This window comes from Protobothrops mucrosquamatus, unplaced genomic scaffold (genome assembly GCF_001527695.2).
Source record: "Protobothrops mucrosquamatus isolate PMUCROS unplaced genomic scaffold, P.Mucros_1.0 scaffold1184, whole genome shotgun sequence".
NCBI classification, from domain to species: Eukaryota; Metazoa; Chordata; class Lepidosauria; order Squamata; family Viperidae; genus Protobothrops; species Protobothrops mucrosquamatus.
In genome coordinates, this window is record NW_015387397.1 from 40,229 (window position 1) to 58,854 (window position 18,626).

Here is an 18,626-nt window from a genome sequence, read left to right on the forward strand (position 1 = left end):
GGGGAGGAACATGTTTTGAAGCTGCAATGATTATCTTGCAATTTACTCCTTTACTAGAGATTTACTCCAAATGTTTTCAGTTGGAAATTAATTTTCACAGAACAGAGTTGCGTAAGAAATGGGATTTATGAAACCACCACTTATATAATTAGGCAATAACTAAAACTCTTATATTCAAACTACTATTACCTTCTTTCAAATGAGTACAGTACTTCATTAGTTATGAAAATTATACAGGCAGTACATGACTTATAACCATTTGTTTAGTCATTGTTCCAAGTTACAATGGCACTGAAAAAAATGACTTATAACTGGTTCTCACCCTTACAACCATTGCAGCAACCCTATGGTCATGTGATCAAAATTTGGGTGCGGGCAACTGGCATCTATTTATGATGGTTGCGCCATCGGGGTGATGTGATTGTCATATACGACCTTCCCAGCCAACTTCTGACAAGCAAAGACAATGCGGGAAGCCAGATTCATTGAACAACCACACAATTCACTTAATACCCGCAGTGATTTGTTTAACCACAATGGCAAATAAGGTCATAAATATTGGGCACGACTCACTTAACAACCCCCTTGCTTAGCGATGGAAATTCTGGTCCCAACTGTGGTTGTAAGTTGAGGACTATCTGTCCTGTCGTGAAAGATCATATGTGTAGGTAAAAGTGTCTACATTCAAAAACAAATGCTTTTGAAGAGCACCCGGTGTCATCTGCACCTGAGTTGCATTTCATAAAGATAACAATGAAAAAAAAAGCTATCTGAAAGCTAAAGTTCCAACTGACAAAATCTAATATTAGTATTAACAAGTACAAAAGATTGCAAAATACTGTGCAGTGTATATGTCAGAAAACCATTTAAAGGATAAATATCTACTAGCAGAGCCTTAGCAAAAACAAAATTTATGTTTAATTCAAGTTGGATATTATTCAAAGTATGCACTACAATTTTAAAGAAACACTTTTTAAATTTAAAGATGCAAATTTTCTGAAGAACTGAATTGGCTTCATACCGGGCAGGCATGTCAAACTCGCGACATCGTGTGACGTCACATGACTTTTTTCCCATTGCCGGCAATGGGGTGGATGCGGTTTCGGCATGATGCATCTGACCCGTGGGCTGGCAGTTTGACATGCCTGATATAGGGAAATCTAGTTCTCTTGTGCAAGAATAGCCTCAAAAATATTAATTATCAGCTTTTACATTTCTATTTTAAAATTTCAGAGTCAATCGACTTTGTATTTCCTAATATAGGACAAAAATGATTGGAAAACAAAATGCTTAATGACCTATCTAGAATGGGAACTTTATTTTTTGTTTTGTCTCATAAAATGTGTTTATGAAACAAAACAAAAATAAAGTTCCCATTCTAGATAGGTGTTTTGTGGTTGACTTGAACAAATGAAGGATTACATATATGCCAGCTCTTACCGAAGCCATGGATCCTTGAGACCAAGTTTAGCCAACCTTTCCTGGACAGTTTGCAAGGGGGTACCTTCTATTTTCCATTGCCTGTAATCAGGAAGCTCACCATTACCATGGCCCATAATCCTGAGAAAAGATTTGTAAAAGTAAAACTTACAAAATATATAGTGCTTGTTCATCTGGAATATTGCAAAATCAATATTGTGGAGTCCTCCTAAATTTTCTAGGTGTCTTATTTTAACAGTGTTCTTACATAGTTTTTTTTGTGAGAGCTTGGGTTGTTACTTTGGTAATGGAGTACTTGTTTAGAGTGGGTTGCTTCTAATTTGCTATTTTTTTCCTTTGTTGATGAGGATAGTGTGTTGTTTCCTTCTTCCCTGTGAATACAATTCCTGTGAAGATGATTGTTTTATGTGACTTCTCTAGTTGTTCCTTTTCATTATGATAAAGATGTCATCTACATATTAGATCCATATTTTTGGCTGAATGTGTAGAAATGCTATAATTTCTAAATGATGCATTACAGTCTCTGCTATGATTATGATGTTCCCATGGTTTGTTGGTATATCTATCCATCAAACTGAAAGTAGTTAGTGTGGTAGAGGTTGATGAGGTCCATGATTCTGGGCATTTTGTTCTTAAGTTTACTTGGCATATTTACACACATTCAAAAGATGTGTGTAAATGTTGTAAGCCGCCCATAGATGGGTGGTAAATAAATTTAATAGATAAACAAAAATGGCAATAAAAAGGAATAAACAAAAAGACCACAATATATGCTCTCCACCAGCCAACACCCAGATAAGCAGGGATTAACACCAGACAAACTATCAAGCAGAAAATAATACTCTTATCAAGGAACTCCAAGGACAAAACTATACCTCCACCAACACTGGCAAAGCAAGCTACTATATATAAACAAGGAGCAACCCCCACAGTCACTAGTACTGATAATAAAATGTATGCAAGCAAACAACCAAGCTCAGAGAGCACCAAGGACTCTACAGTTCAAACCTGAACTAAATATATTCTCTTCTATTGAAAATCAAAATTTTCTATCCTGTCCATGCCTAACTTCCTATGGCCCAGAAAAACTGCTGTGCCACATTAAAAGAATCATAATTATCTGTTGTAGTTATAACAATAAGGAACTATATCTAGCAGCATTTCAGAAAGATTGACAATTGATATATTATTTTATTTTACCCTAAGGAGTAAAAGCAATGTTCTATTTGCACGCAATAATTTAATTCACTTAATAGCCTCCGAGAAGTGGCAGGCAAGGTAATGTTTCTGTTTCTATCTTTTTTGAGGCGTAAGTGTTTTTATTCACATCATCTGATTAATTTGTCTGAGGTCCAACTGTCTTTTTCACTGAAAAAAAATGCATCAATTATATAGTTTGTTGTTTTTGGAAAATACTTTCCTCCAAAGCAATCAATCAAAATCTTGTTACAATTACTGATCAGAATTTTATACAATTTTATGATAAGAATCACCAGACTTAAGGAGAAGTGAAATAAAATTAAACAAATTCTACATTAAGATAAAACTAGCAAAATAAAAAAATTGACGCAACTACTGTAAGATTAAATATAAGAGGAATCTAAAATGGCTACTGAAACATTCAGATTATAAAGGTGACTTTAAATCATTCATTGTTATATTATAAGCAATAAAGTTCAATTTTTTAGCTGAACAGAATCTTCTCCATGTGCCACTATGTAAGGAATCCTATTGTCTCAGTTTTATACATGAAAAACCAGCATGTGGAATTAGCATAGATTTTAAAAGAGCAATTTAATATGCTTGCAATGTCTTATCCTCGAAATGTGGCATATGTCAAAACTGAGTAGTTCAAGCAACCAGGATTTATCTCAGGAACTCTAGAAAGATTTTAAAAAATTGCTTTTCATTATTTCCCCTCTTCTCTCTCTTCATAACTCCAAGATTCTGAAGGAACCGATAGATAGATATGATCTTAGAATTGCTAACTTTCAAAGATCCTGGAGCACCAAGGAACTACTACATGATTGGAAAAGGGCTGATGTAGTTCCCATCCTCAAAAAAGGAAAAAAATGGATCTAGAAAACTACAGACCTATCAGCCTGACATGAATACCTGGAAAGATTCTGGAAAAGATAATCAACGAATCTGTGACCACCTAGAGGCAAACAAAGTCATAACCAAAATCCAAATGGGTTTGTCAAAAACAGATCATGCTAGACAAATCTTATTGCATTCGTTGACTATGTAACAAAATTAGTAAACCAGAGAAATGCTGTGAATATAATTTACTTGGACTTCAGTAAAGTAGACCACAACCTACTACTTTATTAAAAAAATGGATTAGACAACATCACTACCAGATGGATTTGTAACTGGCTGACCAATCGCATTCAACATGTAGTCCTTAATGGAACTGCATCTACATGAAGGGAAGTATGAAGCGGGGAAGTATGCTCTTAGGCCCAATACTCTTCAATATCTACATCAATGATTTAGACAAGGAACTCATCAAATTTGAAGACAACACCAAGCTGACAGGATTAGCCAGCACTCCAGAACATAGGCTTAAGATACAGAAGGATTTTGACAGACTTGAGCACTGGGCTCTATCTAACAAAATGAAATTCAATGGTGAGAAAAGTTCTACATTTAGGCAAGAAAAAACAAATGAACAGGTATAGAATAGGTAGTACCTGGCACAATAGTAGTAACTGTGAGAGGGATCTTGAGTCCTAGTGACAATCACTTATATATGATCCATCAGTCTGCTGCAGCTAACAAAAAAGGCAATACAGTCCTAGGCTGCATTAACAGAGGGATAGAATCAAGATCACGCAAAGTGTTAATACTGCCTTATAATGCCTTGGTAAGACCACATTTGAAATATTGCATCCAATTTTGGTCACCATGATATAAAAAAGATGTTGAGACTCTAGAAGAAGTGCAGAGAAGAGCAACAAAGATGATTAGAGGATTGGAGGCTAAAACATATGAAGAACAGCTGCAGGAATTGGGTATGTCTAGTTTAATGAAAAGAAGGACTAGGGTGACATGACAGCAGTGTTTCAATATCTAAGGGGCTGCCACAAAGAAGATGTGGCACCTGAAAGCAGCAGCAGCAGCAGCAATGGATGGAAGCTAATCAAGGAGAGAAAAAATCTAAAACTAAAGAGAAAATTCCTGACAGAACAACTAATCAGTGGAATGACTTGCCTCAAGAAGTTGTGGATGATTCAACACTGAAGGTTTTAAAGAAGAGTTTGGATAACCATTTGTCTGAAATATTATAGTTTTTCCTGTTTGAGCAAGGGGTTGGACTAGAGGATCTCCAAGTTCCTTCCAACTGTTATTCTGTCTGTCACAATCTTCATTGACACACGAGTTGTTTTTAAAGTGGCTACTGTGGAAGGAGATAGAAAACTAAACATTCCTCCCATGCCCATTCACTAAATCACCTTTGGATCCATCCTTTCTCCATTTTTCCTCTTTTCTTATATGGTAACAAATGTCATGCCACCCATTCCTCCACCGTGGATGTTGAGAGTACTTGCACAGTATTTTGTCTGGTCTCAGGCTCCTGACCTGTCATCTTCAGCTATTGTTGCATCAAAATGGTTGAACCACTGTCATTGATATGCAAAGCTTATGAAGTATCACAGCAGTGCAATTTCTTCTCATCACCCAATTTTGTGATTAAAAAAAAAGCATTCCTGTAGCTTTGAATTCATTAATGGATGTTCCTGTAAGCATACTTGTTTCCAATGCCAATTAAAGTGTATATTTTCATTGCCATTTAAGACAGTGTTTCTCAACCTTGACAATTTTAAGGCATGTGGACTTCAACTCCCAGAATTCCACAGCCAGCAATGCTGGCTGTGGAATTCTGGGAGTTGAAGTCCACATGCCTTAAAATTGTCAAGGTTGAGAAACACTGATTTAAGAGATATCAAGTAAACAAATCCTGCATTAAAAACAGCATTTAAAACAATTCAGTAATCACTGCTACATTTGACAATGTAAATTTATCTTAGATGCATACTTGTATACGATTTCTAAATCTTTAAAAGGCAGGCTAAATGTCAATATGTCCCGGTATAGCTTTATGCCCCAGTACACGAATTACAGAGCACTATTATCTTGCCTTTCTTGCAAGGGTTAATCGTGGAGTCTTATCAATCTGTCTGATCATTCTGGAAAATCGGTTTATTAAAAGCGCAACAGGCCTATAGTAATCTATTTGCCTTCAATGATACAGTCAGTAGCTATTCAAGAAGAGAGGAAATTACTTCAAAGACCTCATGCATTATATCCACGACTCTCGCCTCTTAGATGAAACTTTTTTTCTAACAGAAGCAGACATTTATGGAAAGAAAAGATGGAAATTTGGGATTGAAAACAGAAAGGGACCTGCATCCAAAATAGCCCATACCTGGTATTCAGCGAGCCTTCTTCGCAATGTCAAGAAATCAAAGCGGAAACGGAAACTGGTACGGTTCGACGCCGCTAATCTACCCGGAAAAAACGAAGCCACTTAAGGAGGTTCCGTAGGAAAGTTCTTTCCGCCTTTTACTGACTCCGCCCCCTTCGCGGGGACTCCGACGGGCGACGCGATTCCCAGCCGGCCATAAGAGCTCTTTCCGTCCTTCCCCCTCCCCCACGTGTTTTCCCACGGGCGCGCGCAGTCGGTGGGGGGAGGGGGGGAGGAAGCCAATGAAGGCTGTCATTGTTAGGGGCGGGCTGCTGTCCAATGGGCGGGCTCCTTCTTTCGTTGCTGTGCTTGCTGACGGGCCGGAGGCGGCTAGAGGGGGAGGGATTGGCGGTAGCGCCGGTACCAATGGTGGCGAGTGCTGCGGTGAAGAGACGCTCCTGAGTTAGCAGCGCCCGGCTTTCTGCCGTCGTGACGTTGGTAGGTAGTCGTCTCCGGCTCTCCCCGCGCTCTCGGTAGAAGGGACGGGGCAGCAGCTCCCAGGCACCTGGAACTCCGCCGCTTCTTCGCCGGACGCACTGCGAGCTGCAGTGACATCTGCCCTTTGCACCCGGGAAGCCCCCGATGGGCACTTGTCGCTTTTCCCTGGCCGGTTCGGGTTCCCCTCCTCGCCCTTCCTGCTTCCCTGATCCTCCTGAGCGGTCATTGCGCTGCCCTCCTTCTTCCTTCCTCGCCAGAGCCAGCAGATTGCCACTCTCCATCTCCTTCACGCACTCCTTGGATGTGACGAAGCTTTTCGCCCTCTTTCTTCTCCTCCTCTTCCTCGGTCTTCTGCCAATGCCGGTTGCCTTCCTCTTTTCCGTATACAGCGGTAGCAAAGTCCCGGTCCGGCTCCCGCCGATCCTGCCGCTTTTCCTCGGAGATTTCGCTTCCGGATAAATTACGACCGTCTCATAACCGTTTTCTGTTTATAAAGTGACGTTATATTTTCCTGAGAGGATGAGGCCTCTTTGCTTCTTTACAAGCACAGCTTTTGCGAAGGAGTAGCAATGCACTTTTTTTCTTACTTCTCAAGATAAAACGTAAGCCACCTTTCCAGCTACAGTTTGTTTTGATCTGGTCTGAACTCGTCCCTGAATTATTTAGTAGTCCCCCTTTCTAACCTTAAATGAGTCCCTTTAACTAACATTTCTTTCTACGTTGATTGCTTCCCGGGAGTTGTCTTCTTATAATTGTTATAATATGATGAAGAATATAGTAGAATAGATATATGAATAAATGTGACAGAGATGTTATGTAACAGCTACATTGCTTATACAAATGTTCCTTTCATAAATTGACTCTTAGGTAAGCAAATGAACACCTACATGCAAAAACACCCTCCCCACGATATTTATTACTTCTGCTTCAATTTCACAACTTATATAGGTAAAGGAGAAAAACTATATATCCACATTACTGTATTCAGTTTCCATTAAATCTTTGGTTTGATTGGTGGACTTTAAAAATGTCAATTTCTTTTTCATGAGGAGCAGAAACTTCCATTCTATAAATCAGGAGGGGAAGTTAAGTGAATATCAGTGTTTAAGAAAGGGCATTAATTTATTATGTTTTTATTTCCTCAAGTTATTACATACAGCATTCAGAGTGTCTGCTAAGGAACATAGGATTTACAAGTCAAATTTGTAATGGCATTAAGCTGTGATGGTTATTGATGTATCTACAATATTTTGTGGATATATTATCTATACCATTTTGGTGGAAGCTACAAACATTTGAGTATATATATTTGCTTCCTGGTTCAGTTGAAACTAGTAAACATTGTTTTACTTATTTATGTTATATTTGATTGATTAATATAAATCCCTGTATCACATATGTGATTCTGGGTGACTTACAGAGCTAAATACATATACAGAGAGAGAGAGAGATAATCAAAATCATAACAAAAGACTGTTAAAATGATTTAAAAAAAATAGTGTGGGGGAGAGTGCAGTCAGTCGCACTAACAGTCCTGACGTTTTGCAGATTCTACATCACCATTACCAGATCCTCATGCCAAATAGCAAATCATGTCTTCAGGTCCTTTCAGAAGGCCAGTAAAGGTGGGATCAGTCTGACTTAAGGTGACTAATCCATATGTTTATGCATCTTGTTGAAAATTAGATTAATAATTAGTTATACGAGACAAAATTTTCTCCCATCATTTTTGTGTTAAAATGTACAGAAGAATCTCATTTATGTTATTTTAATAAATTCTTAGAAATGGGAGGTTTATGATATAGAGATTAAAGAAAGAATAGTAAAACAGCAAGATTAAATTATACCGTTTAGTTTTATTTTATTTTTTTCATATTTGATTGCTTGTTTAAAATAAGATTTGACAGATAGTTGACCTTTTCATTTCCTGGGATATGGTAACAAGCTTGATGAGAGTAAAATTGTTTTTACTCTCCAGATTTCCTTTCACATAAGATGAAAAGCCAATCAGTAGTATTTTCATGGACAAAAGGGGAGTTTCAGATATAAAATATTTCATTGAGCTTATTTATCTGTCATACATATGGTGTTAGAGATACAATTTAATGTTATGTTACATGTACATACCATTTGCCCCCATTTCAGAAAAAATTTAGTTATGCTTGGTAATAACTGATTTTAAGAGTTCTATTATTTAGTGTTTATTTTGATTTTAGTACTTCATCAATGGAAGATAGAACTATTATACAAGTTGGTCTTGGGGAATGCAAATTATTTTTATTTCTTGAAATTGGACATGGTAATTAAGATATTGTACATCAGTTTGATTTTTCTCTGGACTCTAGTAACATTGAGCAAAAGTATAGTTTTCTTAGCATGATAATCCTAAAGGACACATCATTTTTTTACAAAGATTTTACTATAAATCCCACTTGAATTTGTTTACCTAAGTATAAAGGTTTTAAGTGGAAAAGAAGCTACAATTCACTGACATTTTGACTTATTTTTTTACATGTAAAGTCATATCATAGGCTTTTTAGCTCCTTGCCTCTCTTTCCTGAGAACAATGCTTCAGACAAATGGACCTTGCACCTTCCAAAAACATTGTAAATAATGGACAATATTAAATAAAAAAGTAATGATAGATATAGAAAGCTGGCTGTGTGAGTTAATCACTCTCTCTTAGCCTAGTCCACCTCACAGGGTGATTGTTCTGGAAAAAATAGGAGGCAGGAGTATTACTGTAGGTATGTTTCCTGCCAAAAATATATCTTAAAGAAGGGATTAAAATATAACAACAACAACATCAACAACACTGGCAGAGTTTAAGTGCCTTGAAATGCTGTTTCTCTTCTACATATTTTCCTTTGTTTTTGTATTCCAAATTATTTTTGCTAATAATGCTATCAAAATTAAGTGTTATAAAGAAGTGTCTACTGTGATAGATGCGCAGCTTGCTGGGTAAGTGACTGTGCTTTATAAGCTAGTGCATAACCTCTGCTAGACCTGTCTTTTGCCTGTCCATTTTTCGGTAGCGGGTGGGGGTTGCATGTAAAAATTAGCATGAGTATGCATTGAGAAGCTTGGATATACGGGAAAATACACAAAACATAGTTGTACATGTATAGTTGCATGTATCCTTTTGGATTATGAACTTTAGTCTAAAAACAATGAACTCTGTGTGCCCAAAGAGGCTTTAAACTTACTTGTCCTCAGATGCTGCATATCACAAGACAATTTGTGAAATTCCTTCCAAGCCTGCAAATTAGATTGACTCTGTTCCATATGCATAGTTGAAGCAGAATGTTTCGTAACATGCTTTCTGATCTTACGCCATGTGCTCACCATTTTAGTGTTCATATTTGTATATAAGGCCTTCTTGAAGAACAGAATTCATATTTAAACATTTTAATGATGAAAACTCTGAATATCTTTGAAGATTAACTGTTATAGTTTCCAAAGACCTGCTAATAAGGGAACATTTTAGAGGAGAACAGTTTTATTTGTGTTATTATAACAGAATTGGAAGGGATTTTGGAGATTGTCTAGTCCAACCCCATGCTCAAGCAGGAGACTCTATACCAGGGGTCCCCAACTCCCCGTCTGTGGACCAGTACCGGGCTGCGGCATGTCAGCAACCAAACAAAGCCCCATCGTGAGATGCAGACAGGACACAAAGCCGTACTCCCTCCGGTCCACATAAAAAAACCTCTCCATGGAACCGGTCCCTAGGGCTCAAAAGGTTGTGGACCTCTGCTCTATACCATTTCAGACAGGTGGCTGTCCAGTCTCTTCTTAAAAGTCTCCAGTGATGGAGCACCCACAACTTTTGACAGCGAGCTATTCCACTGGTTGATTGTTCTCACTGTCAAGGAAATTTCTCCTTAGTTCTAGTTTGGATCTCTCTTTGACTAGTTTCCATTCATTGTTTCTTTTCTTGCCTTTGGGTGCTTTGGAAAATAGGTTGACCCCCTCTTCTTTGTAGCAGCCCTTCAGATATTAGAACACTGCTATCATGTCACCCTGGTCCTATTTTTCAATAAACTAGCCATACCCAATTTCTGCAACCGTTCTTCATATATTTTAGTCTTCAGGCCCCTAATAATCTTTGTTGCTCTTCTCTGCACTTTTTACAAAGTCTCAACATCTTTTTTATAATGTGGTGACCAAAACTGGATGCAATTTGATTTTGCATAAAACTAACATAGAAAGGTTATAAATCTTCCTATGTTAGTTTTCAGTACCCTGCCTGATATCTAGTTCAACATATTGGAAGGTAATAGGCTAGATCAGTGATGGCGAACCTTTTAGAGACCGAGTGCCCAAACTGCAACCCAAAATCCACTTATGCATCGTCGGGTGCCAGGTGGGTGTGGCCCATTGGGTGGGCATGGCTGCGGTGGTAACGGCAGACTGGGTGGGACTAAAAAGTTCAATCAATCAAGTCCAACTTTGCAAATCTTTTTTTTCCTGCGAGAAGTTGAAATTTATTGATTGATTGAACCTTTTTTTTTTTTGCACGTGGCCATGGAGGCCTAAAGCGAAAAGGTTTTATAAAACCCAGCTGAAGGCCTAGGACTGGGGCGACGGCGCTCGTGCCCACAGAGAGGGCTCTGAGTGCCGCCTCTGGCACCCGTGCCATAGGTTCGCCACCACTGGGCTAGATAAAAGTCCTCAAAATATCTGATATAATTTCTTTTGTTAAATCATATGCCTTTCTGAAAACGTACCTTTTACAGTATTGTTCTGCAAATGTATCAGTAAAACAGTTTTTGTTAGAAAGAAACACTGCAGTGTATGGATAAGAAAGTAACTATCTTATGCACATGGAGTAATTGAGGATACTCTTAAACTGTCGTCTAGTTATAAGTACAATGAGAGCGTATGTCCCGATAGAGCCCAATGTTGTATAATAGTTGTCTGGGACGTGGCTCAAGGTCCAAAAGACAAACAAACTCAATTGGAATTCTAAGAACAAAGTTTTATTTGGACAAAGCTTTTGCAAAAGCTGGTGGACTTAACTCACGCAGGAGAAAAAGCCACACCCACAATTTTAAGAAGCATATATTTATTATACCCTCTCACAAGCTTATTCCCCCCATCCCTATCGCACTCAACAGCCCACCTGCTCATCCCGATCAGCTAATCTGAAGCACCTAAACAAAATACATTTCTTTTTCCCCTTCCAGCCAAAAGCCCCTTGCGTCTGTACCTGTTGTGTTAACTGTGACCTACTTTTCAGAGAAAAGGTGAAATATAAATGCAGTAAAATTATGTATTGTTAAAGTTGCTGTTGTTTCTGTTTTTTATTTGATTGGATTTTATAGTTTAAAGCAGACTTTTCTTATGCAAATGTCAGTACGGTGAAACCTGGATGCAATAAATGAAATCTCCATTGCATTTCATTTTATATCTTTTTATGTCATTTGCATAATGACATAACCATGGGTACCCTCTGATTTAAAGGACAGTACGGAATGTATGATACTTCTTCTGCCTCATTAATTCGTTAAAATGATATGTTATTATACAAAGTATTATATTTTGTTCTCAGAGACTTAATTGATCTTCACAAGCAAAGTTTCGTTTTCTCCATACATATGATATTTAATTTGCTATATACTTGAAGATTCATAGAGATTCAATAATTTTGTGGTCCATTTGTTCCGACTGAGAAAAAGAATATTTCGGATCCTGGGAAAAAGATCTAAAGGAATTTCTATCTATTTAGAAATATCTAGGAACTATCAAACAATGAAGTAATTTGCTTTCCTAGTATAGTTTTGGGATCAGTCCCCTAAATCAATAAACTTCAGTTTAAGCTATATTTTTTGCAAGAGACAGCTCAGATATTTGCATTTTGCATTGTTCTGTGCTTTGCTGCACACTGAGTTCCAAAATAAATTATTGACTCTTACTTTGTGCAAATAACAAAAATACGTTTTGCCTAACCTCCAAATAGTGGTACAGTTACGAATATCCAGTAATTATAATTAGTTAATTCTAAAGTTGCAGTTTTATGCATACTCGGTATAGAAAATATTGTTATGATTTCCTGGGAGAGAAAAGTGGATATAATTGGACATGGTGATTGTCTGGAGAAAACAGACTTACAAATACGCAATTGGTACTCTTCAGATATTTTAGTCTACAGATTTCACAACCCTTTCCCATACCTTATATACATGTGCGCATTGTCACAGCACAGCCGCAAAAGGATGGAGATTGTGTTGTAATTTAATGGTGCATGCTTTTTTCATTTAGGCATCATTGTGGTTAGAAATAAAGTGAACTATACCAGACACCAGTAGCTATATACAAGTAGTCGTTGACAATTGAGCCCAAAGTTTATGTTGCTAAGTGAGAAATTTGTTAACTTTGCCTCATTTTACGACTTTTCTTGCCACATTTGTTAAGGGAATCACAGCTGTTGTTAAATGAACCTGGCTTCCCCATTGTCTTTGCTTGTCAGAAGGTTGCAAAAGGTGATCACATGCAACCGTCATAAATATGAACCAGTTGTCAGGCGTCCAAATATAAATCACGTGACCACGGGGATGCTGCAATGGCCGTAAGTGTGAAAAATGGTCATAAGTCCCTTTTTTCAATGCCGTTGTAACTTCGAACAGTCACTAAATGAACTGTTATAAGTCGAGGAGTACCTGTACATACAGATATAGCCACACACATATGGGTGGGAGGAGAAATTGATAGGATGTATGAATCCATTATTTGCTGGTTGGAGTTGGTGGGGTTTCTTAAAAGTAAAATAGATGTATTAAGCCTACTAAAGGGTTAACATGCTGTATATTTTACTTCTTGTTTCTTTTTAAAAAGAATCTCATTTGCATTATAAATTTGGTCACTTTTGCAAAATGTTATTGATGCAATTTGGGACCCCAGAAAAAGTACTGGGGGGCCACAACTGACTTGCAGTGATGGTTTGGAGACAGTCTTCTTTACTCTAAAACCCTGTCCCTGCTCTGGCACAGTTGGAAGTGGAACCTGGATTTCAAACTGAATTCAGTCCCCTATGCTGAATCCTGGTCTGCCATATCTGGAGGTCCTTCACAGCTTTCTATATTCTTTAATTGCTGGGGGGGGATTATTTAATTTTTGGCTTTCTATGCAGATGCTACACAAATCCCCACTGTGGCAGAATCTCCTTGCAGGAATTTTCCTGCAATCAACTGCCAATGTTTCTCAGTAATATCTGCACCACTCATAATATGCAGGAATAGTTGATGTGAGGTTCAACTCCTCTCCCTAAATTAGGAAGCAGCGCATGAGAGAAAGAAGCAAGAATGACAAGTAGAGCAAAATTTCTGGGTTCCAGTCACTTGAACAAGAAACTTCAAAGATGGACGTCTTAATAAATAAAGTAACATTTTCATTAGTTGGCTCTTATTCTCCTTATTTGTTACTGCTGCTAGAAGTTAGATAAGGACTGCTCTTCCTATAGTAGATGTTACTTTAGCCCTAGTTAATTCCACTCATCATTTGGATATATTTCTTGATTTGGGCTTCGTGGCAAAAACTGCATCAGCCCCAGTTAGCTTTCTTATTCTTTTACTCCGATACAGTATTGTCAACAGTATTATTGAAGTTGTTATGTTCTTTAAAATTACCACAGCTGGTAGGTGTAATTATCAGACACTGTATTGCCAAACATGTATACCTTCCTCAAAAAAGATGCTTTGTTGCTTCTATTTTAATTGAACTCTGGTTCTTTGACAGAGTAGTTGCTAGGAATTAAGATATAACAAGTCAAGAGATACCGTTTTAAATGTACTGTTTAGGTTCTGTTTGAATAAATATTATGATAAAACTGAAACAGCTTTCTCTGCTCAATCTAAGTGTAACTGCAGAATTAAGTTACATGACACACTTTGTTTTTGCATCCTTTCCTATGCCTTCCTGAGTTTACCATTTTTCCTCTTTACAGGTAGTCCTCACTTTATGATTGGTTGCTTAGTGACCGGTCAGAGTTATGATGGATCCACCAGGAGGTACTTATGACTCAATTCCGGAGCTCCGATAGCAACAGTAAACCCCCCCCTCAGTCACATGACTGCATTTTGGGTGCTTAGCAACTGATTCACTTTCATAGCCTGTTGCAGCATTCTGTGATCATGAGGCTTCAATTTAAAAAATTTTTATATCACCCATAGGAATGAATAGACTCGCTTTAGTACCATCACATTTCCTTTAAAACTGTTGTGTTGGCTTTATGACTGCTTCCCAAAAAAATTGCCATGAAATCAGGTCTGTCACCTGTGTGCCTTGATTTACTACTGTCTTGACATATGACAGCAATTCCAGGCTCCATTACTGTTATAAGTCAGGAACAACCTGTACTCTTTTGCTGTTCTCTACCATCCTGTTTATATTTTATGGGGAAACTCTACCCTTGTATTTGCTTTTGTCTTTTATGGTAAATTATTTCAGTGTCCTTGTTGCTAGATGTGGGGGTATATTCAATTTCGATTGAATTTAATGTGATGCAATCTTTATCTTATATATGTTGGTAGATAGCAAATTTGGCAGGGATGTATCGTAGTCAATCAAATTAATTTTTCAGATATGCTTTCAGCTAAACTAATGTTATGGCTGCACCTAGGCATCACTCTAACTTATAATTTTTACTAATTGTAAGTAAAGTGCTTTTATAGAAGATTCTTGGAACTATAATTTATTACTTGCCAAAATGTGACTCAACAGTATGATGGGGCTTTAAGAAAGGGCTGTATGTATTAGGTTATATCAGTAAAAACATATTTTCTAGGGCATAGGAAGTATTTATTGCATTGTAACAGTGCTCTGATTAATCCTACTTTGAGTATTCTGACCAAATCTGGAAATCATACTTTTAGGAGGATTTAGACAAATTGGAACAGGTTCAGAGAACTTGTTTAGACTAGAGGACTTAAAACTGACCTGTAAAGAGAATTGAGGGAACTGAATGGGCTTCAAGTTACCATGGGGATGTGATAGCACTAATCAGATGCATGCACCAACTGCTCATACATTGAAACAGTGGCTGACTCTTAAACTGAATGAGAGTTGAATTCAGTGGCCTGAATCCCCTCTTTCTACTTTTTCTTTATGTATTTTTAGGTCCTATACTACATTTTTGTGTTTCTTTTCTAAAACTGACAGGAACTCCACTGCTAGTTTATAACCTTTGTTGAAATTCAGTAAGAGCTCTGAAAATGATAAAAAAGGGGGGGAAAGAGAGTTATAAAATGCCTCTCTATGTCATAGAAGAATCTGTTTCCTACTACTTTTATAAGCAGTGGACCTACAAATTTTAGCAGCCTTTTTGATTAGAGTAAATATCTGACTGCAAATGTTTAATCAATCCTAGTATTTAAACCTTAGGATATTAGCTATACCTGAGCTGTAAGACTGAATTTGCGTGAAACTGACATTCTTAGATTGGGATACTATTTTTTAACATACATTTGCCTGGATTTATGTAATGGTTGTTATCTACCGGTAGACAGTGAAGTGGAATGTCAGAGAGCTTCACATAATTTTTAACAACTTAAGTTGGCAGACAACACATTTGTGCTGTTATTTAATTAAGAATAAAAATAAGTTACAAGGTTTGGAAATCTAAAGTTATTTGTCAGCTTGCCATAGTGATTGTGCAACAATATGGAAAGTGATTGGTAAAGAGGGTTCACCATATCCAGCTGCAACATCTAGCTGATACATATTAGAGGGCAACAAAGAGGTTGAACATTATGGCTCTTTACTGCCGTTCAGTGGGATTATCTGGGTTTTTGCAGCTCATGTAGAACAAAGTTGTCTTTAACTAAGTGACATGACTGATGTTGTAAGGATGAAATATATGCAATACCTACTGCTGCACCATGACCTTTTTGAGTTCAGATCTTTATTCTTTTCCCATACAAAATTTTTAAGTTCCCTTTTCTCTAAAAAGAATAAAGCAGGATAGTATGCACAGAAATCAGTTAGTTGACACGGGGCAGGTGTATTTATTCCTCCCCTGTTCCATTGGTGATTTCATTGTAGTGACGCTTCATTGCTCCTACCCATATGCTGCTTCCCGTCTCCTTGCTTCTTGTCTGCTCCACTTAGTTGCAGTGGTTGTGTTTGAACAAAAAAAATAATGATTACTTGCAGGGTGCAATAGTACAGAAGTCCCCAAACTTTTGGGCACCAGGGACCGCTTCCGTGGAGAGAGGTTTTTCCACGGACTGGAGGGTGCGTGGTTTTGTGTGCTACCTGCATCTCATGGATGGGGCTTTACTTGTTTGTGCAGACCGGCTGCTGCCATGCTGTGGCCCGGTACCAGTCCATGGACTGGGGGTTGGGGACCCCTGCAATAGTAATACTCTATTCAATTTTTCTTCTGCATTTGTCCTTTTGAAGGAACTGTACCAAACCAATTGCTTTGGGATATTTTGAAGCTAGAGGTAAAGTCTACTGAGGTGACTGGATTTTCAAATGATAGTGTAATTGTTTTTATAAGTACATTTTTTAAAAAAAATGCAAAGTATGTGATTGAAAAGAAAAAAAATCAAATCAAAATTCTTAGAAAATTGTAACATATTTTTCCTTTCTGGAGCAGTAACTAAAATATTTTGCAGTCTGTGGAGAATAGCATTAAAGAACAATGAGCTCTGTATGAATATATCAGATAATTTAATATTAAATCTATAATTTTAATTACAAGAGAATTGCCTGTTTACTGCTTGTGCTAGAGGGCTGATATGAGTACTGGAGTACCCTACCAGCTTATTTATGTATGATATGTTTACATAAGTGGAAAGGTGGTGTTGATTTTTTATTTTTATTTTATGCTTTGAGTCAGTCTTGACTGCTGAACATGTCCCTGCAGTTTTCTTGGCAAGATTTCAGAAGTGATTTGCCAATGCCTGCTTCCTAGGGATGAGACAGAGTGACTGATCCAAGACCACCCAGCTGGCTTTGTGTCTAAGGCAGAACTAGAACTCAGGGTCTGCTAGGTAGCAACCAGAAGCCTTAACATTAATGTTAAAAATAAAAAAAAATGTATTTTTTTCAAATTAGCTAATAGAAGAAATATTATTGTGAAGCAGGTCAGAAATTCTACTCTATAAAGGACTTTTTTGAAATAAGCAGCTTCGTTAAGGGTTGGTCATACTTCTTTTGTGAGGACTCTGGCTAATTTCTAAAGGATCAAGATAGGAGCACCAAAAGCAGTTGATGATGATGATGATGATGATGATGATGATGATGATAATTAAAACTATCCTCTTTGATTAGTTTCCAACAGGTTCTTTGGAGAATAGATTGACTCCCTCTTCTTTGTGGCAACAGTTTTGCTAAACAGTTTTCTTCTCACACTTTCAACTGGGATGGGAAGGGATCACCAACTCTTCCTAGTTGAATTATCACCTACATCTTTATTCATGAGAGAGAAAAATGTCCTGACATACCAGGTTTTGGGAGGTCCTGTGTATAAGCCAAGGCATTTGATCTTAGTGATGGGTATTTTTTCAGGGCTTCGGGATTTCTGGGCTACAGAAAACCAAAGAAGCATTAGATGGCAGCAAAAAAGATACAGAAAATTCTAACTCATTTTCTTTTCCATGCAATTGTTCCAAGTTCAGTCCTTGGCAGCTTTAATTAATAAAAATTTGGATAGCATAAGTGGCAAATAAGGCCCTGAGCAAATGTTACTAGTCAAGTAACAATACTTAAGGTGATAGATAACAGAATGGCTCGATATAAGAGAACTTTATACATTTCATCAATTTCCCCAACCTCATGTCCTTCATGTGATGATTTGCAACTGCCATCGCTTGAAAGTTAGTAAGGCTATGACAAGCACTCTTACTTCCTTTATGTGCTGTGTAAGATAAAATTTTCTTTGAGGTAGCTAGGTTCTTATAGCAGCAGAAAGAAAGAGGTTTGAAGTGCATTACGAACTAATTCTTTTATGGTGACATAAGTGTTTGTGGGTTACAATCAAATGCTACTCCAGAAATGAGACTCTTGTGTGACGGGGAAAGCAAATTGAATAGAAAATGATCACCTGTCTGCTTTGTGAGCAGATGTGGTTTATAATGCCTGCATATAATTATCTCTTTATTTAGTTTTCTTGGACTTCACTATTTACAGCTCCTCTTTCTGTCCAAATTATATATTCAGATATATCTGAGAACTGGACTGTGATCTTATGCTATATAGAACTATATTAGTTCGCCTTTAAAATAGCACAAACCTCTATGTCAGACATGTCAAACACAAGGCCCGGGGGCCG

General features: G+C 37.5%; 1 protein-coding gene across 1 annotated transcript in view; it reads right to left on the reverse strand.

The window, feature by feature from the left end:
* The window catches only part of NDUFB3 (NADH:ubiquinone oxidoreductase subunit B3), a 6,889-nt gene extending 947 nt beyond the window's left edge, over positions 1-5,942 (reverse strand). Inside the window, exons 1-2 of the mRNA XM_015820792.2 lie at positions 5,873-5,942; positions 1,441-1,560 (exon numbers count right to left, since the gene is read on the reverse strand). Of these exons, the coding sequence (XP_015676278.1) occupies positions 1,441-1,556 (116 nt within the window). The 5' untranslated portion in view covers positions 1,557-1,560; positions 5,873-5,942. The remainder of the gene's footprint in view (positions 1-1,440; positions 1,561-5,872) is intronic.
* Between the last annotated feature and the right edge of the window lie 12,684 nt (positions 5,943-18,626).